This window comes from Pecten maximus, chromosome 7, assembly GCF_902652985.1.
Source record: "Pecten maximus chromosome 7, xPecMax1.1, whole genome shotgun sequence".
NCBI classification, from domain to species: domain Eukaryota; kingdom Metazoa; phylum Mollusca; class Bivalvia; order Pectinida; family Pectinidae; genus Pecten; species Pecten maximus.
Window position 1 is genome coordinate 22,755,227 of NC_047021.1, and position 27,290 is coordinate 22,782,516.

At 38.6% G+C, this 27,290-nt stretch overlaps 1 protein-coding gene across 2 annotated transcripts; it reads right to left on the reverse strand.

Moving 5' to 3' along the window:
- On the reverse strand, positions 1-26,510 carry LOC117331936 (inactive selenide, water dikinase-like protein). Of its 2 annotated transcripts, none has more exons than XM_033890936.1 (8): positions 26,397-26,510; positions 7,482-7,723; positions 5,947-6,050; positions 5,155-5,304; positions 2,907-3,019; positions 2,248-2,438; positions 1,595-1,807; positions 1-861 (listed from the first exon to the last, which is right to left on the reverse strand). In XM_033890936.1, the coding sequence occupies exons 3-8, from the start codon at positions 6,040-6,042 to the stop codon at positions 677-679; spliced, it is 948 nt and encodes a 315-aa protein (XP_033746827.1). In that variant the 5' UTR covers positions 6,043-6,050; positions 7,482-7,723; positions 26,397-26,510; the 3' UTR covers positions 1-676. The 2 variants fall into 2 exon arrangements, with proteins under 2 accessions (XP_033746827.1, XP_033746828.1); XM_033890937.1 differs by lacking the exon at positions 26,397-26,510 and adding an exon at positions 7,832-7,909 and having other exon boundaries at positions 663-861.
- Positions 26,511-27,290: the final 780 nt, after the last annotated feature.

The following is a 27,290-nucleotide window of genomic DNA, read 5'->3' on the forward strand; positions in this document are numbered from 1 at the left end:
TAATACTTGAAGTTAATTTATTCTTCATAAATTTGATGACATGATAAATGAATTTTACTTTTGACACAAAGATGATGAAAACTATACAATGAGTTTGGTCATTGAAGCCATCGTCATCCTCAATATCGTTTTTTAAACGGTATGACAATGGCTCAACAGGTCATGGTAACTTGGCACCTATGAGTCTACAAATTCATCAGCTGCCCCAACCCAAAATACTATGGTTCTTCAGGGCAGCTTCATACATGTAAACTAGCAGGTCACAAGTTAGCAGTGTTCCTTGAAAAGAAGCAATGGTAATATACATAGCAAAAGACAAGAACAACGATGCATCTAATTGATCAAATCTAGCCAATATTCAAACTTCTCTACACTGATGCTAAATTTTATCCATACTTTTTTGCAAAAGATTCTAACCTAAGTCACTTCCGCATGTGATGAATGTCTGAACTCTTGAAAATCACTTGAACATGATCTTAAAACCAGTTTCAAATGAAAGGATTTATCAATAACTTTTCATTAAAAACCTTGTAGATGAGGCAATAACAAAATGGAAGAAAATTTTAACAACTTGGAATGTCCTTCAGTTGACAAATGTCAAAATTGCAGTAATTTCCTTCCTAAAAGATTTGGAGGAGATCTAAATTAAAGTCTTTTTTTTTCCCAATCCCTAATGCTACCACAATTCTCCATCCCGATCTTTGGCTGGTACTTCTATCACTCGTGGTTTGTCAATTATCCTAGCTGTACGATTGCCCTTTTCTACGATTCCTATAATCCAGGACTGGTATCCTTCCTGTTTCTCGATGTCCTTACAGAATGCTGCAGCCTGCTCTCTTGGTAATGCCATCAATAGACCACCTGTAATATCATAAAGCAAAATAGTCAGGATTTATTTTGATTTAATACATAAATATCAATCAGGCATGAGAGAAAAAAATTCTGAAAAAGTCTGAAATGCATTTAAGCCCTGAAGCTGGAGTGCGAGTTTGAGACGGAGGTGTCCTCCCCCTTGTCACGTTTTACAGTTTTAGTTAATATAAAAATTCAAGGCATGAAATTATAACATTAACAAGACAAAATTATGAAATAATATTATTGATCAAAACGAGTACATGTACATCACAAAACACAGCTTAATTGTCACACACAGTGCACTTTTTTCAAATTATCAGTTTAAGGTTTAATAACCTCTGTTGGCTTAATTAATTTTTTTTTACAAATTCGGCAATATGCTCTTCTGGGAGCCTCGATTAGGTAGATGCACGGCGACAACAAATTCCCAAAACCGTACTTCTTTTTCCAACCAACTCCATTTCCATGCATTTTTCACGCCTTCGTCAACTGATTTTGTAGTTCTCCTTTGTATAATGTCTTTCCGATGAGTCATTGTAATATTTATTTATAAATAGCATATGTTCCAGGCCACAGGTCATATTTATTCTTTTGTTCAAAATCGCTTGCTTGTGTGTAACTGTGTTATTGAAGCACATCTGATGATGGTTGACTAAAAATTGAATCATACTTTCCAAAAAAAATTGTTTCACAATTACTTTAAAACCCATATTTGATTAACATATACTGTAAGACCTACCAGATGTTTCTGCAGAGAGACCTTGTAGTAGACCGAACATATTTCCACAGGCTTTGCTAATAGCAGCCATTTTAGCAATGATGGGCAAATTGTGTATGACAAAGCTGACTTCATTCTTCTGTACTTTTGCAAGGTTCTTTGCATGACCAAGCAGACCAAATCCTGTTACATCTGTAGCACCATGGGCATTATATTTGGCCATCAAACGTGCAGCTGCAAAACAGAAGTGTTTGTAAGTTAAAAGATGTAGTCAGAATATATCACTAAGTTCCTAGGTCTTATAATAGGTCCTAGTTGTGCCTATCGGTATTAATAAAGGTTCTACGGAACAGAAGGCATTCCTTAAACAGAGGACTCTATATTGAACATGACAATTACGCTAATCATAGACTTTCACACTAAATGTAAGTTTTCATGTACCTGAATGGTTGAGTCTGGCCACACTAAATGTAGGTTTACATGTACACCTGAATGGTTCAGTCTAGCCACACTAAATGTAGGTTTACATGTACACCTGAATGGTTCAGTCTAGCCACACTAAATGTAGGTTTACATGTACCTGAGAGATCAAATCTGGCCATACTTAATTAATGTAGGTTTACATACATCTGTATGGCCAAGTCTGACCATAGTATGTATAAGTTTACTTGTACCTGTACGGTTAAGTCTGGCCATACTGAACATAGCCCGTTGATAAGCCTTTCTCACATCATCCTCCGTCACCACCAGTTTGACACGGTTCCACCTCTCTGGCTGGTCCAGCCACTGATAAGCATTTACGGCCACCTGTGTTCCTAGTGGTTTGGTTAGCACTAAGACATCACCCACTAAAGCATTGTCTGGCCTGTCACATTAAGGTCATAAAAGGTCAACTGTACATATTTGTTTTAAGGTACGACCAGATTCAACTCACAATATATCTATGTATCTATATATTGATCTCCGAGCAAAAGCAAGCAATGAGCAGTTTATTCTTTAAACTATTATAGTCTTTTAAACTTTTAACAGGTGTTTTATGATCCGTTATATCCTGACATTTTTATCTTTTAGAGAAAAGGAGAAAGTGAGACTGATTTTTAGTAATTTTATGGAAAAATTAATTTCTAATAATAAAGAAATCGATCATTTCAGTGAAACAATTAGTTAACAATTAGTGAAATTCAGCATTACACTGATAGGTTGTTTTACACTTCTCTGAAATAATTGTCTCAATCAAACTCAAACCAAATTTTGACTTTTATCACAGCTGGTTCTCTATTAAGTTATTATAACCATTCCTAATTTACACAGTCCATGATTTAACTATACAGACGTGATGAACTCGTTGGGTTGGCAGACAGAGGTTGCTACCCCACCAATGGTACACCATGGGTTCAGCACTGTTTGGCCACCAGTTACTCCACTACCAGCCTCCTCTGCTAAATCCTACAATTTTAATGTCAATTGATGTGGCATGAACACTAGTTACTTATTTTATCGAAAGCAAGAATAAACATGTAATTTCCCTCTGATGTAAAAATGCCTGGTTTTGAAACCTTGGCGAAGTAAAAGCATTCAAGTATGAACATAATGAAGTAATCTTTGTCCCATTACAAGACAATGATGTTTGTAACAGGCACTTAAAATTCCTTTTTGGAAACTGTCTCGCGTGTACCTACAATGTACCACAAACAGAGAAGATGATTTGACATTATAATTATTAATAAGAGATTTAGAGGGTCTGCATTACTCACCTCCATATTTCAGAAATCATGGCAAAACAATAAAGTTGTTTTCCTGGGTATTTTGGGTCCAATTGACCAAATTGGGAAAATTTTTGTGTAAATTATGTTTAAAAATTACATGCTAATAATTGTTTCGTGAGTGTTATGCTAAATAGTTTTATAATGTAGTATAAGTTCCAGCTTTAGATCATGACGCACGCCAATTTTTTACCCTTGACTTTCCTATCTGTTTTGTGTAATATTTGCCATTATATTTTCTGTTTTTTTTTTTAAAGGTTCCTATGGACACAATTTGGAATTGGTATTTGGGTTGTTTTGTAAACCCAGTTAAACAGGACGAAAAAAAAATGAAATCTCCTTTTTTGTACCCTCCAGTGATATAACAGATACTTTCACAGTATTTCTAGAACATACTACATTTTCACAGATTATAGTTGCAGACACTGCAAAGCAATCAAGGTTCCTATTACACTTCTTCTGGTCATATGACTATGTAGATCTCAATGTCGTATGGACCACTTACCAGGTACATCATCAACAAATCAACTAACATCACTACAACACACTATTATATAGTTTGCTTTGTGATAAGTCAGATCATTTCCAACATTTTGATACTGTAACAAATATATGCAACATCATTGGTGCACAACTGTTCATATAACTGTAGTAACATGGAGTAATGCCCCTTTGAACATCAGGCATCACAAATCAATTTTTAATTTGTTAAGAAAATTAATATACATATAATGACCATACAATTCAATAAATGGAACGTTTCAAGTGCAAGTATGGGCTACAACATAATACTTGTCATAAGCTTGTCACATGGTTTTGCTTGAACAAGTTACAACAGGCCAGTTTCACAATCGTTGTTGCGCCTAAAAATAGCCAGTGTATAAAAGTCAAAACAAGGCTCGAGTTGTAACACTTACTTCCTGTTTATGTCACAACAGCATAAACATTGCAAGTAACCAAACATGCTGGTGGCTCTCGTGGCATTATGGTCACTGTTGTGTGTCAAACGATGTTACATACAGACTTAAATATGTCCACAAAGGAGACAATGGCAAACCGATCTACGACAGTTACCTCCATGTAATTTCCATATTTAGCAACCAGGACACGAAAACTTGGAGAAGGTGAAATGAAGGAATAATAGGAAATTTAATAACCCTGGTAATAAATCACCTCAAAGAACTTGTATCAGTATTACAATGTCTGACAGACCATTGTAAAAAAATGCTTGTTGAATATAGAAAAAACTCAATCGTTAAATGTACGTGTCAATTAGTCACCTTTTAGAAGTCAAGTTGTGGTTACAGTCCAGCATTTCAGATTAGACACTGCTGGCGATCAGTTGTGATCGATTAACAAGTCACAAAGTTAAATTAAAATGTCACTTCACATACTCGTATATATTGTACAAGATAGCGAAGGAGGTACTTAACCTATTATAACTCATCTACGACACTGTGAAACTACCTTTGCACATGCATATATGTGTGCTCCCAGGCACCGGTAAAAAACACATGCAATGGTATCGCCTGGCTGATGTGGTAACATTTAGTACAATAAACACACTGTAATAAGTACTTAAATTTACAAATAGTCATGATTGACTTGTCTATGTCAATACAATTTGATTCAAGACTTGTCTGTGCCTGCGACTCAGATGTAGTCATTATCGGACCAGAAATGATTTATCCACCTCTCGCCTTGTTCAGAATACAACAGCAGCAGGGGAGATAATAACAGTGATTGAGAAAAGGATATTTTATTCCTAAGCTTTATGTTCACATTTGCCTTTACACTCTATATTTTTACCCAACCAACCTTAAATCCTCTCATCATCATTGGAATGACAACATCACGCTCTTTTTCTGTCATTTTGTTGCTGACCGCTAGTAACATCAGCATGTTGTCACAGTCTGTAACTCCCATTGCATACAAATCACTCAGTACATTAGCACAAGCAATCTTGCCCTGTAAAATAATATTTTTCTTGGTCAATACATATATGTTATAATCTTATAATTCTGTTCAGGTAGTTGGATATTAATGACAAGCTTACTGCTTCAATTCATGTTATTAATTCTATCCCATCCACTGAAAGGCCAAAAGGCTGTTTAGTCTGAAATAGTGGCTGGTATAAAACCCTTTAAAAGTAATTAATAATTTCATTTATAACTTATACATTGTATTGCCAAATATAATTGTAGGCATATAGATCAAAAGTTTAACACAGAATATGTCTTTGTGTCATAGTTTCTAAAATACTGTATTTATCGTCAAATAAGCCCCATTTCATTTTCCTAATGCAATATTTCAGTATAAAAGTTTGGTGAAAGCATATTTGTGAACCACTTTTAGCTTATAATTACTATCATAAATTAAAACTGACGATTCAGCAAAATTCAAGGGGGCTCATTTGTGGTCGGAGGTTTATTTGCAGATAAATTGGAGTATCATATGCAGTTTCTCTAACATGCATAGATCAAATATCTGCATGAAAGCCTTCAAACTCAAGGGTGTAAACTTTGTAAAGGGGCTGGGCAATCCAGTTGTGACATTTTTTTTCTAGTTAACATGTTTATAAAATCAGAGAGTTACAGTTAGTGTAATCACCTGCATATATGGGTCATCAACAAGAGGATAAAAGAAATCTGTTGTCTGGACAAGAGAAAGTCCTCCATGTCGCAGTGGTGTGACAGAGGCATCCATCCCAATGCCTGGAATAAACAAATTCAACACACATTTCAGGCCACTGAGTAAAGTAACAGAGTGAAAACATGAATCCTTTCATATCACTAATTTCTAATGATTAAAGAGCACTTGGTTCACAGTACTAATGAGGTCTGTAGTGTTATACAAATCAGTTCTTCCCTTTTCAAGCATTTTGCATATTTGCCATGTGTGAATGGTGTTAAAGTTATCATTGAAATGAAGTGGTTACTTTTTTTTGGAAAGTGGGTGGGTCGGGGGGGTTCCTGGGTATTTTGGGGAAAATCAAGTTAACTGAATTGAGAAAATTTTGATGTAAATTACATGAAACGTTTACCTTAACTGAATTGAGAAAATTTTGATGTAAATTACATTAAAAGTTTACCTTTTGATAATTGTTTCATGAGTGCCACACATAACAGTTTTATAATGCTCTGTAAATTCTAGCTGTACACATACAGGATGGCACACACCAATTTTGCCATTTAATTTTTCTCAGTTTTTTTCAGAAGTTTTAATCTATGGATACAATTGGGATTTTTTAATTTCTTTTTGGCAAATATAAAATGCATTGGAAATGTGGTCGTTTTGCATACCGTTTTGCAAGTTAAATAGACTGGGCTAACAAAAAAGGAAAATCATTTGATTACGATTATAGTGTGTTGCCGACTATATTTTGGGTATTCGTGTTATATTGGAAATCAGAAAAGGCATAATACAGGACTAAGAGCAGTCTTTTCCAAATTTGCCTTTATCTTTATGATCAACAATAAATATGATCTTCCGACTTTATACTAAATCGCTGAAATTAATGTCTTTTCTTGTCTTATCGTAAGTGGAATAGTAATACCCTAAATGGGCTTTATTAATTAAATATATAGAACTCAAAATAACGTCTGTGTTAAAAAAAATCAGTATAAAACTACTAGATCTAGTTCCTATACTTAAATAAAATATATTAAACTTATGAATGACAGGTTGTTATTTTCCCACTATCATCCATATTTAAATTATTACATCATCAATGAAAGTGATATTTTCTAATTATTTCATTGCAAATATAATTTATTTTGAATTTAGTCTTTATTTAATCTCAACGTAATATTTCCCGCGCTTTACAGCCGGGTTTATCATCAGTTTCCGGAGTCACGTGTCATAGTTTACACTCGGCCACACCAATAACAGACGCCATTTTGAATTTTAGAGACTCGATAGGGGAAGTACATTTTGTCATAGTAGTGGCATTTAAATTCCGCGTTTACGCTTACAATTGGGCTATTTATAAAAAGAATGCATAATTCTAATATGTTAAGTAAAATCAGCACTTAGATAGGGCAATGAATTAAAACACAGCATGTTTACGTTTGTCGGAAACGAAACAACCTGTTGTCCGTTTCGTTTCCGAATAATTATTTTATTCTATTAAAAATTAAATATACCTATTCGTGGGGCGGCCGCAAGATATTGAAATTGCGACTGGTCCGCGACCTGGGCATTGCTGTCCTGTTGTAGTCCCTCGAGAAGCCGCTCTAGGGCTTCTTGAGGGACTTTACACCCTCATCCCTTTAGGTCAGCAAATTTTGTAAGTCGGAAACTAGGATCCAGTTCATGTGCCGCAGGATCGAACGGTCGCCGCAAAGCCACGTTCTCGGGATATTCCATCGTGTCACGAATGTTTAACCTGCAAATAATAAATATGAATCATTTAACATACATGCAACAATATCAATATTGCAATATCGATTGTAAATTAGCGATAATTAACAATTTCCATTGCACCGGATTATACCTAAATTCGAGAATAATGGCTACCTCCCCACGCGGTATGGTATGACGTCAGAAATCCCCGTATGTATGTTATATTACTGAGAGGATAACAGGTACCCGGATGCACATAGGGAGGAATCATTGTTTATGATACCAACATGTGATTGTATTGTCTATATCATACGAGCTGTAAAATATCCAAAACTACATAATTTATCAGTATTATAATATGTAAGAACTGTATCAGTTTCATATGAATCAGTGGAGTATTTAAAATTTTACTAACAGGGGAGACGCAACCACAGCATTAGTTAATTTCTGGTTAATTCTAGTCTTTCGCGTCAAGTCCCTATGTTTATTACATAATGTGTAATTTTATATTTGCATCTACATTGATCAACTTCAAACAATACAAAAGTACACAGTTTATATACCTATAGCTGGCTCTATGGCTATACACGCCGTTCAGTTATAAGGATCAAAAGAACATCTTCATAAATGCCCAGTTAATGTATATATTTAGGCCCATTACATAAAACACTCTAGTACGTTATATGCGACTGATTTATTTCAAAGCATGGAACATATATATCGACAATGTGATATCATATCTATGGAACATAATATATATCGACAATGTGATATCCATATCTATGGAACATATATATCGACAATGTGATGTCATATCTATGGAACATATATATCGACAATGTGATATCATATCTATGGAACATATATATCGACAATATGATATCCATATCTATGGAACATATATATCGACAATGTGATATCCATATCTATGGAACATATATATATATATATCGACAATGTGATATCCATATCTATGGAACATATATATATCGACAATGTGATATCCATATCTATGGAACATATATATCGACAATGTGATATCATATCTATGGAACATATATATCGACAATGTGATATCCATATCTATGGAACATATATATCGACAATGTGATATCATATCTATGGAACATATATATCGACAATGTGATATCATATCTATGGAACATATATATATCGACAATGTGATATCCATATATATGGAACATATATATCGACAATGTGATATCCATATCTATGAAACATATATATATATTTACCATTGTATGGCCGTGCCACTATATAACCCTACCAATTCAGTTGCGAGTTCACCAGCTTATGAACTGCCAACTGAAATTTGAATTTGAAAATTAAAAAAAAAAAAAATCGCACGACAAATAAAAAATCGCAGATGGTAAATATAAGCATTGAACGGCTTTCAGTTGGCATTCATAGTCAATATGAATGCCAACTGAAAGCCGTTCAATGCTTAAATATCGACAATGTGATATCCATATCTATGGAACATATATATCGACAATGTGATATCCATATCTATGGAACATATACATCGACAATGTGATATCCATATCTATGGAACATATATATTACGACAATGTGATATCCATATATATGGAACATATATATCGACAATGTGATATCCTTATCTATGGAACATATATATATATACCATTGTATGGCACTGCAACTATATAACCCTACCAATTCAGTTGCGAGTTCACCAGCTTATGAACTGCCAACTGAAATTTGAATTTGAAAATTTCAAAAAAAAAAATCGCACGACAAATATAAAATCGCAGATGGTAAATATAAGCATTGAACGGCGCGCTTCATGTTGAATTTGCCTCTGTCCAGTTGGCATTCATATTGACTATGAATGCCAACTGAAAGCCGTTCAATGCTTAAATATCGACAATGTGATATCCATATCTATGGAACATATATATCGACAATGTGATATCATATCTATGGAACATATATATCGACAATGTGATATCCATATCTATGGAACATATATATCGACAATGTGATATCCATATCTATGGAACATATATATCGACAATGTGATATCCATATCTATGGAACATATATATATATATATCGACAATGTGATATCATATCTATGGAACATATATATATATATCGACAATGTGATATCCATATCTATGGAACATATATATCGACAATGTGATATCCATATCTATGGAACATATATATCGACAATGTGATATCATATCTATGGAACATATATATATATATATATATATATATCGACAATGTGATATCCATATCTATGGAACATATATATCGACAATGTGATATCCATATCTATGGAACATATATATCGTCAATGTGATATCCATATCTATGGAACATATATATATCGACAATGTGATATCCATATCTATGGAACATATATATCGACAATGTGATATCCATATCTATGGAACATATATATATCGACAATGTGATATCCATATCTATGGAACATATATATCGACAATGTGATATCCATATCTATGGAACATATATATCGACAATGTGATATCCATATCTATGGAACATATATATATCGACAATGTGATATCCATATCTATGGAACATATATATCGACAATGTGATATCCATATCTATGGAACATATATATCGACAATGTGATATCCATATCTATGGAACATATATATCGACAATGTGATATCCATATCTATGGAACATATATATCGACAATGTGATATCCATATCTATGGAACATATATATCGACAATGTGATATCATATCTATGGAACATATATATCGACAATGTGATATCATATCTATGGAACATATATATCGACAATGTGATATCCATATCTATGGAACATATATATCGACAATGTGATATCCATATCTATGGAACATATATATCGACAATGTGATATCCATATCTATGGAACATATATATCGACAATGTGATATCCATATCTATGGAACATATATATCGACAATGTGATATCCATATCTATGGAACATATATATCGACAATGTGATATCCATATCTATGGAACATATATATCGACAATGTGATATCCATATCTATGGAACATATATATCGACAATGTGATATCCATATCTATGGAACATATATATCGACAATGTGATATCCATATCTATGGAACATATATATATCGACAATGTGATATCATATCTATGGAACATATATATCGACAATGTGATATCATATCTATGGAACATATATATCGACAATGTGATATCCATATCTATGGAACATATATATCGACAATGTGATATCCATATCTATGGAACATATATATCGACAATGTGATATCCATATCTATGGAACATATATATCGACAATGTGATATCCATATCTATGGAACATATATATCGACAATGTGATATCCATATCTATGGAACATATATATATCGACAATGTGATATCATATCTATGGAACATATATATCGACAATGTGATATCATATCTATGGAACATATATATCGACAATGTGATATCATATCTATGGAACATATATATCGACAATGTGATATCCATATCTATGGAACATATATATCGACAATGTGATATCCATATCTATGGAACATATATATCGACAATGTGATATCCATATCTATGGAACATATATATATCGACAATGTGATATCCATATCTATGGAACATATATATCGACAATGTGATATCATATCTATGGAACATATATATATCGACAATGTGATATCCATATCTATGGAACATATATATATCGACAATGTGATATCCATATCTATGGAACATATATATCGACAATGTGATATCCATATCTATGGAACATATATATCGACAATGTGATATCCATATCTATGGAACATATATATCGACAATGTGATATCCATATCTATGGAACATATATATCGACAATGTGATATCCATATCTATGGAACATATATATCGACAATGTGATATCCATATCTATGGAACATATATATCGACAATGTGATATCCATATCTATGGAACATATATATCGACAATGTGATATCCATATCTATGGAACATATATATCGACAATGTGATATCCATATCTATGGAACATATATATCGACAATGTGATATCATATCTATGGAACATATATATCGACAATGTGATATCCATATCTATGGAACATATATATATATCGACAATGTGATATCATATCTATGGAACATATATATCGACAACGTGATATCATATCTATGGAACATATATATCGACAATGTGATATCATATCTATGGAACATATATATCGACAATGTGATATCCATATCTATGGAACATATATATATATCGACAATGTGATATCCATATCTATGGAACATATATATCGACAATGTGATATCCATATCTATGGAACATATATATCGACAATGTGATATCCATATCTAGCGAACATATATATATATATCGACAATGTGATATCCATATCTATGGAACATATATATATCGACAATGTGATATCGATATCTATGGAACATATATAAATATCGACAATGTGATATCCATATCTATGGAACATATATATATATCGACAATGTGATATCGATATCTATGGAACATATATATATATCGACAATGTGATATCGATATCTATGGAACATATATATATCGACAATGTGATATCATATCTATGGAACATATATATCGACAATGTGATATCCATATCTATGGAACATATATATCGACAATGTGATATCCATATCTATGGAACATATATGTCGACAATGTGATATCCATATCTATGGAACATATATATCGACAATGTGATATCCATATCTATGGAACATATATATCGACAATGTGATATCCATATCTATGCACAGACATGATAGTACAGGCAGTTGGATTCAGAAAAGTGTTTAGCTTCCCTCTGTCTGATATATATAAGTTGGATATTATATTATACTCAAAAAGACACAAATAAAATATGGTTAACAAACATGTTAACATATGAAGTCCGTCAAATATGTATTTAATAATAATTACATTTTTCAGTATCCATTAGTGCATCTTCGCAGGCTAATGTTTCTGATTACGTTCGTGGAGTGTAGTACGTAATGAGAAACCTTGGCTAGCGGAGATGCCATTAGTGATGATATACTTTGTTCTTGAATATGGAAGGAATGCTTCATTTTGCAATATTTTTTCTTTAAACAAGTTAATACATTTATAGAAAATATATTGAAATTATTGAATATGTTGTCAACTCTATTAGCTGTCCAAAATATCAAGACTATAGCATATAGAATAAAATGCTTTATATAGATATGTGTACAATGATGCTATTTTTTATTGTGAACATTGTATATTATTATTGTTTATTTATTATTACTACATAATTCTCATGAACATAATTGTCCTGTGTATACCAAAGCAAGTATGTTGTTACATTGTAATACTCGTTTTTGTTAACTCTAATCGAAATGCGCAATTTCAATGTACTTACATGTACCTTTTTATGTAAAAATAATGGTTTAGGAATATGTGAATCACTGTATTTACCATATGTACAAAGATAATGTTTGAGAATTTGTTAATCACTGCATTGTATAAAATTTAATGTAAAATTTAGGATAATGAATGAATATCTTACTATGGTTAGATGACATGGATCACTACAGTAGAAGAGGACAAAAAATATCCCAAACGATTAATTAATATGCTCAGAAAAAATCAATCGTAACAGTATCAAGTTGGAGTGAACTTCAGAACATTTAGTATGAGCAGTAAATTCTATTGGCTTAGAAATAAGTTAGATAATCATTTTAAAAGATAAAGATTTGTTCTTCATGTTCAAAGCAACAGTCCAAAATACCAACGTACATGTACCATATATATAGGAAGCTAGTAAATGCGTCAGGGACGTTTTTCATTTCAACAATTTTTTATTGACATTTGATGGTATTAGTCAAAAGGATTAAATAACAGGCCAAGCCTATATAAATTCTCTCCGTCAGGGACGTGCTTAAAAAAAAACTTTATTTATTTACCAATAATTGTGAAATAAGTTATATGAACCTATATTAATCACGTTTGTTGGCCCGGATGGATCCGCGCGAAAGGTTTTAGTGTGGGAGGAAATAAGAGTACCTGGAAAACCCCCACGTGCGGTCGGGCAGGTGACCTCATACCTTGCACAACGGATCGGGGAATGGAACTCCGACCGCCTGGTTGAAAGACATCACTACTTTGCCACCCGGCCACTCTAATGACATAGAATATACGAGTCCATGCACCCCCTTACCCTTCGTCCTGGAATTTGCATGATTTGAGGATCTGACGTGGAATGTTGAATTTCACCATTGGATTTTTTTTTTCAAATGCACGTGCAAAGACTTACGGTCTATCATGCCCACGTCAGAAAAAGGATCTTATTCTATTAAACACCCAAGGTGTTTAATCACTTTTGAATTTTGAATTATAGTGTTAACGTCTTTTAAATAAGGTATTAAATTAGAATCATTACACATAATATGCGTGGAATTTTGAACGACCTCGACCGAGTTTTTCAATTAAGTGAATCGATACTGCTATCGGTTAAAATGACGCTGTTCATGAAAAATGATAAAATCCGACATCAATCTGACGTCAATGAACGCATATTCACGATAATTGGGGCGAATCCTTTCGAATCATCTGATTTACTGAATGGAATTCAGGTTACAATGTCATTTCTGGAACGGGAAAACACCCAGTCATGATTTCAACGGATCTTACTTGTTTTACAGAAAATGCATGTTATATATCATAAAAACAATGAAAAATATAGATTGGGGAGGGGGGCTGTATGTCATATAATACATGTAAGTGAACTGTATGTTATATAGTAAGTGTACTGTATGTTATAGTAAGTGTACTGTATGTTATATAGTAAGTGTACTGTATGTTATATAGTAAGTGTACTGTATGTTATAGTAAGTGTACTGTATGTTATATAGTAAGTGTACTGTATGTTATATAGTAAGTGTACTGTATGTTATGTAGTAAGTGTACTGTATGCTATAGTAAGTGTACTGTATGTTATATAGTAAGTGTACTGTATGTTATATAGTAAGTGTACTGTATGTGTATGTTATAGTGTACTGTAATGTTAGAGTAAGGTACTGTATGTTATAATAGTAAGTGTAGCTGTATGTTATATAGTAAGGTACTGTATGTTATATATAAGTGTACTGTTGGTTATAGTAAGTGACCGTTGTTATATAGTAAGTGGTACTGTATGTTTATATTAAGGGTACTGTATGTTATATATGTAAGTGTAACTGTATTGTATATAGTAAGTGTAATGTATGTTATATAATAATGTAAGCTGTATGTTTAGTGTACTGTTTGTTTATAGTAAGTGTACGTATTTTATATAATAAGTGTAACTGTATGTTATATAGTAGTGTACTGTATGTTATGGTAGTAAGTGTACTGTATGTTAATAGTAAGTGTACGGTATGTTTATGTAGTGATGTGCTGGTATTTATATAGTAATGTACTGTATGTTATATAGAAGTGTTACTGTAGTTATAGTAAGTGTACTGTAGTTAGTAGTACTTGTACTGTATGTATATATAAGTGTATGTTGTATTAGTAAGTGTCTTAGTTTATAGGTACTGTATGTTATATAGTAAGTGTACTGTATGTTATGTAAGTGTACTGTATGTTATATAGTAAGTGTACTGTATGTTATATAGTAAGTGTACTGTATGTTAAAGTGTACTGTATGTTATATAGTAAGTGTACTGTATGTTATAGTGTACTGTATGTTATATAGTAAGTGTACTGTATGTTATATAGTAAGTGTACTGTATGTTATATAGTAAGTGTACTGTATGTTATATAGTAAGTGTACTGTATGTTATATAGTAAGTGTACTGTATGTTATATAGTAAGTGTACTGTATGTTATGTAGTAAGTGTACTGTATGTTATATAATAAGTGTACTGTATGTTATATAGTAAGTGTACTGTATGTTATAGTAAGTGTACTGTATGTTATATAGTAAGTGTACTGTATGTTATATAGTAAGTGTACTGTATGTTATATAGTAAGTGTACTGTATGTTATATAGTAAGTGTACTGTATGTTATATAGTAAGTGTACTGTATGTTATATAGTAAGTGTACTGTATGTTATAGTGTACTGTATGTTATATAGTAAGTGTACTGTATGTTATGTAGTAAGTGTACTGTATGTATATAATAAGTGTACTGTATGTTATTAGTAACTGTATGTTATATAGTAAGTGTACTGTATGTTATAGTGTACTGTATGTTATAGTGTACTGTATGTTATATAGTAAGTGTACTGTATGTTATATAATAAGTGTACTGTATGTTATATAGTAAGTGTACTGTATGTTATATAGTAAGTGTACTGTATGTTATATAGTAAGTGTACTGTATGTTATAGTGTACTGTATGTATTAGTAAGTGTACTGTATGTATGTCTGTTATATAGTAATGTGTACTGTATGTTATATAGTAAGTGTAGTGTATAGTGTATGTATGATATAGTAAGTGTACTGTATGTTATAGTGTACTGTATGGTATATAGTAAGTGTACTGTATGTTATATAGTAAGTGTACTGTATGTTATATAGTAAGTGTACTGTATGTTATGTAGTAAGTGTACTGTATGTTATATAGTAAGTGTACTGTATGTTATATAGTAAGTGTACTGTATGTTATATAGTAAGTGTACTGTATGTTATATAGTAAGTGTACTGTATGTTATGTAGTAAGTGTACTGTATGTTATATAGTAAGTGTACTGTATGTTATATAGTAAGTGTACTGTATGTTATATAGTAAGTGTACTGTATGTTATATAGTAAGTGTACTGTATGTTATATAGTAAGTGTACTGTATGTTATATAGTAAGTGTACTGTATGTTATATAGTAAGTGTACTGTATGTTATATAGTAAGTGTACTGTATGTTATATAGTAAGTGTACTGTATGTTATATAGTAAGTGTACTGTATGTTATATAGTAAGTGTACTGTATGTTATATAGTAAGTGTACTGTATGTTATATAGTAAGTGTACTGTATGTTATATAGTAAGTGTACTGTATGTTATGTAGTGATGTGTACTGTATGTTATATAGTAAGTGTACTGTATGTTATAGTGTACTGTATGTTATATAGTAAGTGTACTGTATGTTATATAGTAAGTGTACTGTATGCTATATAGTAAATGTACTGTATGTTATATAGTAAGTGTACTGTATGTTATATAGTAAGTGTACTGTATGTTATGTAGTAAGTGTACCATATGTTATGTAGTAAATGTTCTGTATGTTATGTAGTAAGTGTACCGTATGTTATGTAGTAAATGTTCTGTATGTTATATAGTAAGGGCACTGTATGTTATAGTAAGTGTACTGTATGTTATATAGTAAGTGTACTGTATTTTATATAATAAGTGTACTGTATGTTATATAGTAAGTGTACTGTATTTTATATAGTAAGTGTACTGTATGTTATATAATAAGTGTACTGTATGTGATATAGTAAGTGTACTGTATGTTATGTAGTAAGTGTACTGTATGTTATATAGTAAGTGTACCCTATGTTATATAGTAAGTGTACTGTATGTTATATAGTAAGTGTACTGTATGGTATATAGTAAGTGTACTTTATGTTATGTAGTTAGTGTACTGTATGTTATATAGTAAGTGTACTGTATGGTATATAGTAAGTGTACTTTATGTTATGTAGTTAGTGTACTGTATGTTATATAATAAGTGTACTGTATGTTATATAGTAAGTGTACTGTATGGTATATAATAAGTGTACTGTATGTTATATAGTAAGTGTACTGTATGTTATATAGTAAGTGTACTGTATGTTATATAGTAAGTGTACTGTATGTTATATAGTAAGTGTACCGTATGTTATAGTAAGTGTACCGTATGTTATATAGTAAGTGTACTGTATGTTATATAGTAAGTGTACTGTATGTTATGTAGTAAGTGTACTGTATGTTATATAGTAAGTGTACCCTATGTTATATAGTAAGTGTACTGTATGTTATATAGTAAGTGTACCCTATGTTATATAGTAAGTGTACTGTATGTTATATAATAAGTGTACTGTATGTTATATAGTAAGTGTACTGTATGTTATATAGTAAGTGTACTGTATGGTATATAGTAAGTGTACCGTATGTTATATAGTAAGTGTACTGTATGTTATGTAGTAAGTGTACTGTATGTTATGTAGTAAGTGTACTGTATGTTATATGTATATTATAGTAAGGGTACTATTTAACAGTTTAAGCTATATCCGGTAGGATGCACAGGTTACAATGACATCCATCTAAGGAGGATAACGGTAAGGGAGGGGCGACTATGAGTTATCTGATGATTTACGTTTTTTCTGTTCGTGACGCATATACTAGCCATCTGCTTAATTGATACTTGACTCAAATTATGTATATTTGTCGAAGAAATAACAAACACAAAAACAAATAAATAAGCATGAAATTCCAACACGTGAAGCGTACCCTAATTGAAAAAAACCGTAGTCACTAAAATTTGCCCTGACATCAGCCTGATAACGATGTCTTTTATTACGTAATTTTATTTGCGCGTGCGTAATTATACCGTATTACCAGTCGACGTGCAGGCGATCAACTAACACAATCTGTAAACATTATCTGAAGGGAGAACCCTGGAGCTAGACGGATTGTAGCCATGGTCTTATTTCTTTAATTTTTATGTAAAAGTTCTCTTCTAAGCGTGATATAATTAGTATACATAATACCTAACGACCAGACATACATTGGTTACACTACTCTAATAAAGCCTTACCAAACGAAATTTACAACCGAGTTGTCCGAACTTATTCAGCTCACTGGTGGCCAAGGCTGGTTGACTATCGTCAAGGTAACGACCGAGTCGGAAATAACTTGAAAAAGAATGGTGTCGGCAGGGTTGGTTTGGGGGAGGGGGGATGATGTCGGCGGGGTTGGTTTGGGGGAGAAATGTTATGTCGGCGGGGTTGGTTTGGGGGAGAAATGTTATGTCGGCAGGGTTGGTTTGGGGGAGAAATGTGATGTCGACGGGGTTGGTTTGGGGGAGAAATGTGATGTCGGCAGGGTTGGTTTGGGGGAGAAATGTGATGTCGACGGGGTTGGTTTGGGGGAGAAATGTGATGTCGACGGGGTTGGTTTGGGGGAGAAATGTTATGTCGGCGGGGTTGGTATGGGGGAGAAATGTGATGTCGAAGGGGTTGGTATGGGGGAGAAATGTGATGTCGACGGGGTTGGTATGGGGGAGAAATGTTATGTCGACGGGGTTGGTATGGGGGAGAAATGTTATGTCGAAGGGGTTGGTATGGGGGAGAAATGTTATGTCGAAGGGGTTGGTATGGGGGAGAAATGTGATGTCGACGGGGTTGGTATGGGGGAGAAATGTGATGTCGACGGGGTTGGTTTGGGGGAGAAATGTTATGTCGGCGGGGTTGGTTTGGGGGAGAAATGTGATGTCGACGGGGTTGGTTTGGGGGAGAAATGTTATGTCGGCGGGGTTGGTATGGAGGAGAAATGTTATGTCGGCGGGGTTGGTTTGGGGGAGAAATGTTATGTCGGCGGGGTTGGTTTGGGGGAGAAATGTTATGTCGGCGGGGTTGGTTTGGGGGAGAAATGTTATGTCGGCGGGGTTGGTTTGGGGGAGAAATGTTATGTCGGCGGGGTTGGTTTGGGGGAGAAATGTTATGTCGGCGGGGTTGGTTTGGGTGAGAAATGTTATGTCGGCGGGGTTGGTATGGGGGAGAAATGTTATGTCGGCGGGGTTGGTATGGGGGAGAAATGTTATGTCGGCGGGGTTGGTATGGGGGAGAAATGTGATGTCGACGGGGTTGGTATGGGGGAGAAATGTTATGTCGGCGGGGTTGGTATGGGGGAGAAATGTTATGTCGACGGGGTTGGTATGGGGGAGAAATGTTATGTCGGCGGGGTTGGTATGGGGGAGAAATGTTATGTCGGCGGGGTTGGTATGGGGGAGAAATGTTATGTCGGCGGGGTTGGTATGGGGGAGAAATGTGATGTCGACGGGGTTGGTATGGGGGAGAAATGTTATGTCGGCGGGGTTGGTATGGGGGAGAAATGTTATGTCGGCGGGGTTGGTTTGGGGGAGAAATGTTATGTCGGCGGGGTTGGTTTGGGGGAGAAATGTTATGTCGGCAGGGTTGGTTTGGGGGAGAAATGTTATGTCGACGGGGTTGGTATGGGGGAGAAATGTTATGTCGGCGGGGTTGGTATGGGGGAGAAATGTTATGTCGGCGGGGTTGGTTTGGGGGAGAAATGTTATGTCGGGCGGGGTTGGTTTGGGGGAGAAATGTTATGTCGGCAGGGTTGGTTTGGGGGAGAAATGTTATGTCGGCGGGGTTGGTTTGGGGGAGAAATGTTATGTCGGCAGGGTTGGTTTGGGGGAGAAATGTTATGTCGGCGGGGTTGGTATGGGGGAGAAATGTGATGTCGACGGGGTTGGTTTGGGGGAGAAATGTTATGTCGGCGGGGTTGGTATGGGGGAGAAATGTTATGTCGGCGGGGTTGGTATGGGGGAGAAATGTTATGTCGGCGGGGTTGGTATGGGGGAGAAATGTGATGTCGACGGGGTTGGTATGGGGGAGAAATGTTATGTCGGCGGGGTTGGTATGGGGGAGAAATGTTATGTCGACGGGGTTGGTATGGGGGAGAAATGTTATGTCGGCGGGGTTGGTATGGGGGAGAAATGTTATGTCGGCGGGGTTGGTATGGGGGAGAAATGTTATGTCGGCGGGGTTGGTATGGGGGAGAAATGTGATGTCGACGGGGTTGGTATGGGGGAGAAATGTTATGTCGGCGGGGTTGGTTTGGGGGAGAAATGTTATGTCGGCGGGGTTGGTTTGGGGGAGAAATGTTATGTCGGCAGGGTTGGTTTGGGGGAGAAATGTTATGTCGGCGGGGTTGGTTTGGGGGAGAAATGTTATGTCGGCGGGGTTGGTTTGGGGGAGAAATGTTATGTCGGCGGGGTTGGTATGGGGGAGAAATGTGATGTCGACGGGGTTGGTTTGGGGGAGAAATGTTATGTCGGCGGGGTTGGTATGGGGGAGAAATGTGATGTCGGCGGGGTTGGTTTGGGGGAGAAATGTTATGTCGACGGGGTTGGTATGGGGGAGAAATGTGATGTCGGCGGGGTTGGTTTGGGGGAGAAATGTTATGTCGGCAGGGTTGGTTTGGGGGAGAAATGTTATGTCGACGGGGTTGGTATGGGGGAGAAATGTGATGTCGGCGGGGTTGGTTTGGGGGAGAAATGTTATGTCGACGGGGTTGGTATGGGGGAGAAATGTGATGTCGACGGGGTTGGTATGGGGGAGAAAAGTGATGCCGGCGGGGTTGGTTTGGGGGAGAAATGTTATGTCGACGGGGTTGGTATGGGGGAGAAATGTGATGTCGACGGGGTTGGTATGGGGGAGAAATGTTATGTCGACGGGGTTGGTTTGGGGGAGAAATGTTATGTCGGCGGGGTTGGTATGGGGGAGAAATGTTATGTCGACGGGGTTGGTATGGGTGAGAAATGTGATGTCGACGGGGTTGGTATGGGGGAGAAATGTGATGTCGACGGGGTTGGTATGGGGGAGAAAAGTGATGCCGGCGGGGTTGGTATGGGGGAGAAATGTTATGTCGGCGGGGTTGGTATGGAGGAGAAATGTTATGTCGGCGGGGTTGGTTTGGGGGAGAAATGTTATGTCGGCGGGGTTGGTATGGGGGGAGAAATGTGATGTCGACGGGGTTGGTTTGGGGGAGAAATGTTATGTCGGCGGGGTTGGTATGGGTGAGAAATGTGATGTCGACGGGGTTGGTATGGGGGAGAAATGTGATGTCGACGGGGTTGGTATGGGGGAGAAAAGTGATGCCGGCGGGGTTGGTTTGGGGGAGAAATGTTATGTCGACGGGGTTGGTATGGGGGAGAAATGTGATGTCGACGGGGTTGGTATGGGGGAGAAATGTTATGTCGACGGGGTTGGTTTGGGGGAGAAATGTTATGTCGGCGGGGTTGGTATGGGGGAGAAATGTTATGTCGACGGGGTTGGTATGGGTGAGAAATGTGATGTCGACGGGGTTGGTATGGGGGAGAAATGTGATGTCGACGGGGTTGGTATGGGGGAGAAAAGTGATGCCGGCGGGGTTGGTATGGGGGAGAAATGTTATGTCGGCGGGGTTGGTATGGAGGAGAAATGTTATGTCGGCGGGGTTGGTATGGAGGAGAAATGTTATGTCGGCGGGGTTGGTTTGGGGGAGAAATGTTATGTCGGCGGGGTTGGTATGGGGGAGAAATGTTATGTCGACGGGGTTGGTATGGGGGAGAAATGTTATGTCGGCGGGGTTGGTATGGGGGAGAAATGTTATGTCGGCGGGGTTGGTATGGGGGAGAAATGTTATGTCGGCGGGGTTGGTATGGGGGAGAAATGTGATGTCGACGGGGTTGGTATGGGGGAGAAATGTTATGTCGGCGGGGTTGGTATGGGGGAGAAATGTTATGTCGGCGGGGTTGGTTTGGGGGAGAAATGTTATGTCGGCGGGGTTGGTTTGGGGGAGAAATGTTATGTCGGCAGGGTTGGTTTGGGGGAGAAATGTTATGTCGACGGGGTTGGTATGGGGGAGAAATGTTATGTCGGCGGGGTTGGTATGGGGGAGAAATGTTATGTCGGCGGGGTTGGTTTGGGGGAGAAATGTTATGTCGGCGGGGTTGGTTTGGGGGAGAAATGTTATGTCGGCAGGGTTGGTTTGGGGGAGAAATGTTATGTCGGCGGGGTTGGTTTGGGGGAGAAATGTTATGTCGGCGGGGTTGGTTTGGGGGAGAAATGTTATGTCGGCGGGGTTGGTATGGGGGAGAAATGTGATGTCGACGGGGTTGGTTTGGGGGAGAAATGTTATGTCGGCGGGGTTGGTATGGGGGAGAAATGTGATGTCGGCGGGGTTGGTTTGGGGGAGAAATGTTATGTCGACGGGGTTGGTATGGGGGAGAAATGTGATGTCGGCGGGGTTGGTTTGGGGGAGAAATGTTATGTCGGCGGGGTTGGTTTGGGGGAGAAATGTTATGTCGACGGGGTTGGTATGGGGGAGAAATGTGATGTCGGCGGGGTTGGTTTGGGGGAGAAATGTTATGTCGACGGGGTTGGTATGGGGGAGAAATGTGATGTCGACGGGGTTGGTATGGGGGAGAAAAGTGATGCCGGCGGGGTTGGTTTGGGGGAGAAATGTTATGTCGACGGGGTTGGTATGGGGGAGAAATGTGATGTCGACGGGGTTGGTATGGGGGAGAAATGTTATGTCGACGGGGTTGGTTTGGGGGGAGAAATGTTATGTCGGCGGGGTTGGTATGGGGGAGAAATGTTATGTCGACGGGGTTGGTATGGGTGAGAAATGTGATGTCGACGGGGTTGGTATGGGGGAGAAATGTGATGTCGACGGGGTTGGTATGGGGGAGAAAAGTGATGCCGGCGGGGTTGGTATGGGGGAGAAATGTTATGTCGGCGGGGTTGGTATGGAGGAGAAATGTTATGTCGGCGGGGTTGGTTTGGGGGAGAAATGTTATGTCGGCGGGGTTGGTATGGGGGGAGAAATGTGATGTCGACGGGGTTGGTTTGGGGGAGAAATGTTATGTCGGCGGGGTTGGTATGGGGGAGAAATGTGATGTCGACGGGGTTGGTATGGGGGAGAAATGTGATGTCGACGGGGTTGGTATGGGGGAGAAAAGTGATGCCGGCGGGGTTGGTTTGGGGGAGAAATGTTATGTCGACGGGGTTGGTATGGGGGAGAAATGTGATGTCGACGGGGTTGGTATGGGGGAGAAATGTTATGTCGACGGGGTTGGTTTGGGGGAGAAATGTTATGTCGGCGGGGTTGGTATGGGGGAGAAATGTTATGTCGACGGGGTTGGTATGGGTGAGAAATGTGATGTCGACGGGGTTGGTATGGGGGAGAAATGTGATGTCGACGGGGTTGGTATGGGGGAGAAAAGTGATGCCGGCGGGGTTGGTATGGGGGAGAAATGTTATGTCGGCGGGGTTGGTATGGAGGAGAAATGTTATGTCGGCGGGGTTGGTATGGAGGAGAAATGTTATGTCGGCGGGGTTGGTTTGGGGGAGAAATGTTATGTCGGCGGGGTTGGTATGGGGGAGAAATGTGATGTCGACGGGGTTGGTTTGCGGGAGAAATGTTATGTCGGCGGGGTTGGTTTGGGGGAGAAATGTGATGTCGACGGGGTTGGTTTGGGGGAGAAATGTGATGTCGGCGGGGTTGGTATGGAGGAGAAATGTTATGTCGGCGGGGTTGGTATGGAGGAGAAATGTTATGTCGGCGGGGTTGGTTTGGGGGAGAAATGTTATGTCGGCGGGGTTGGTATGGGGGAGAAATGTGATGTCGACGGGGTTGGTTTGCGGGAGAAATGTTATGTCGGCGGGGTTGGTATGGGGGAGAAAAGTGATGCCGGCGGGGTTGGTATGAGGGAGAAATGCTATGTCGACGGGATTGGTTTGGGGGAGAAATGTTATGTCGACGGGGTTGGTTTGGGGGAGAAATGTGATGTCGGCGGGGTTGGTATGAGGGAGAAATGTTATGTCGACGGGGTTGGTATGGGGGAGAAATGTTATGTCGACGGGGTTGGTTTGGGGGAGAAATGTGATGCCGGCGGGGTTGGTATGGGGGAGAAATGTGCTGTCGACGGGGTTGGTTTGGGGGAGAAATGTTATGTCGGCGGGGTTGGTATGGGGGAGAAAAGTTATGTCGACGGGGTTGGTATGGGGGAGAAATGTTATGTCGGCGGGGTTGGTATGGGGGAGAAAAGTGATGCCGGCGGGGTTGGTATGGGGGAGAAATGTTATGTCGGCGGGGTTGGTTTGGGGAGAAATGTGATGTAGGCCTGGTTGGTTTGGGGGAGAAATGTTATGTCGGCGGGGTTGGTTTGGGGGAGAAATGTGATGTCGACGGGGTTGGTTTGGAGAGGGAACGTGGTGTCGACGGGGTAGGTTTGGAGAGGGAATTTGGTGTCGACTGGGTAGGATTGGAGAGGAAATGTGGCGTCGACGGGGTAGGTTTTGAGAGGGAATGTGGTGTCGACGGGGTAGGTTATTAGAGGGAATGTGGTGTCGACGGGGTAGGTTTGGAGAGGGAATGTGGTGGCGATGGGGTAGGTTTGGAGAGGGAATGTGGTGTCGACGGGGTAGATTTGGAAAGGGAATGTGGTGTCGACGGGGTTGGTTTAGAGAAGGAATGTGGTGTCGACGGGATAGGTTTAGAGAAGGAATATTATGTCGGCGGGGTTGGTTTGGAGAGGGAACGTGGTGTCGACGGGGTAGGTTTGGAGGGGAACGTGGTGTCGACGGGGTTGGTTTGGAGAGGGAATGAGGAGCCGACGGGGTAGGTTTGGAGAGGGAATGTTGTGTCGACGGGGTCGGTTTGGAGAGGGAAGGTGGTGTCGACGGGGTTGGTTTAGAGAGGGAACGTGGTGTCGACGGGGTAGGTTTGGAGAGGGAACGTGGTGTCGACGGGGTAGGTTTGGAGAGGGAATGTGGTGTCGACGGGGTTGGTTTAGAGAGGGAATGTTGTGTCGACGGGGTAGGTTTGGAGAGGGAATGTGGTATCGACGGGGTTGGTTTGGAGAGGGAATGTTGTGTCGACGGGGTAGGTTTGGAGAGGGAACGTGGTGTCGACGGGGTTGGTTTGGAGAGGGAATGTTGTGTCGACGGGGTAGGTTTGGAGAGGGAATGTGGTATCGACGGGGTTGGTTTGGAGAGGGAATGTTGTGTCGACGGAGAAGGTTTGGAGAGGGAATGTTGTGTCGACGGGGTAGGTTTGGAGAGGGAACGTGGTGTCGACGGGGTAGGTTTGGAGAGGGAATGTGGTGTCGACGGGGTTGGTTTAGAGAGGGAACGTGGTGTCGACGGGGTAGGTTTGGAGAGGGAACGTGGTGTCGACGGGGTAGGTTTGGAGAGGGAATGTGGTGTCGACGGGGTTGGTTTGGAGAGGGAATGTTGTGTCGACGGGGTAGGTTTGGAGAGGGAATGTGGTATCGACGGGGTTGGTTTGGAGAGGGAATGTGGTGTCGACGGGGTAGGTTTGGAGAGGGAACGTGGTGTCGACGGGGTTGGTTTGGAGAGGGAATGTGGTGTTGACGAGGTAGGTTTGGAGAGGGAATGTGGTGTCGACGGGGTTGGTTTGGAGAGGTAATGTTGTGTCGACGGGGTAGGTTTGGAGAGGGAATGTGGTATCGACAGGGTTGGTTTGGAGAGGGAATGTGGTGTTGACGGGGTAGGTTTGGAGAGGGAATGTGGTATCGACGGGGTAGGTTTGGAGGGAATGTTGTGTCGACGGGGTAGGTTTGGAGAGGGAATGTGGTATCGACGGGGTTGGTTTGGAGAGGGAATGTGGTGTTGACGAGGTAGGTTTGGAGAGGGAATGTGGTGTTGACGAGGTAGGTTTGGAGAGGGAACGTGGTATAATGCTAAACGACGCTTGTGTGTGTTTGTTTTAAAGAGTGTAGTAAGAACTAAAGTGTTGTTTCAACATAAAGAGTACAACAGGGTCGTAGTACCATATCGGTCTTCTGATGTGTAACCGGAAATTAATTACTTTTGTAGGTTTATCATGATCTTGAAACAGGTGATAAAATGTAGTCACACAGAATATCAGTGATATGTTAATATTGTATGTACCTATCTGTGGCTCCACCTAGCGTCTCGTCCTCTCTGGATGTAACCGAAATTCCGTGGTCCATGTCCACCAAACTGTCCTTTAACGAGGCACAGCCTTTGGTGGTATTGGTCGCAGATGAAGTACAGCCCTTCTCGATCTTAGTCAGGACAGATCTTCAGTGTCATATGACTCGATATCGCTGCCTTTCACTATCACACTGTCGACTGACCTAGTGCCAACTGATAGCATATCTGCTGAAAACTCAAGTCATACATGATGTCACATAGACCTGGGTTTGGACGGTCGTCAAATAACTTTGATCCTTGTCACTAGCGGATCCAAGGGGGTGGTTCCTGGGGGTGGTGGGTGGGTGTAAGGACCCCTCCTTTTTCGGATGAGGAATTTTTTTTTATAGCCTTAAAAAATGCTCAGATAACTTAGAACGTCATGTAGAACATAGCGGGTAGTGACTGTTGATCCTGGATGAAGATGTTGACATTTAAAATTTGACATGTTTTAATCAGCATCCAGGTTATATCCAGGTCACGATAATCAATCTATGTCAAGGATCCGATCTGAAGTGAGAAACACGACTCTTTACCCTGGATGATACACAGCAACCCTTACAATAATTATGTGGTGTTTAATTTAATGTATCTTTAATATCCAATGCGTTAAATGGCCTACTTTCAGTTCCATTCCTGGACATATCCAGTGAAGTGTAAAGATTTTTTGTTTAATATGCATTTGTCCAGTTGGTATTCATATGCCTATAAATGTCAACTACAGTACGGTATTGGTTAACATCCTTTTATTTAAAATTTTTTGAAATATTTTAACCTCATACAAAGTTATCTAAATCCATCATCACGGTCCAACAATTGTATCATGTATGCCCTTTTTAAATGAAAATG

Bases quoted from the DNA above. Each gene is read 5' to 3' on its own strand.
- LOC117331936 (XM_033890936.1), bottom strand. From the start codon at position 6,042: ATGGATGCCTCTGTCACACCACTGCGACATGGAGGACTTTCTCTTGTC. The intron at 5,305-5,946 runs GTGATTACACTA...ATTATTTTACAG, and splicing joins TTGATGACCCATATATGCAG to GGCAAGATTGCTTGTGCTAA. The intron at 2,439-2,906 runs GTCTGTATAGTT...TTAATGTGACAG, and splicing joins CAACCCAACGAGTTCATCAC to GCCAGACAATGCTTTAGTGG.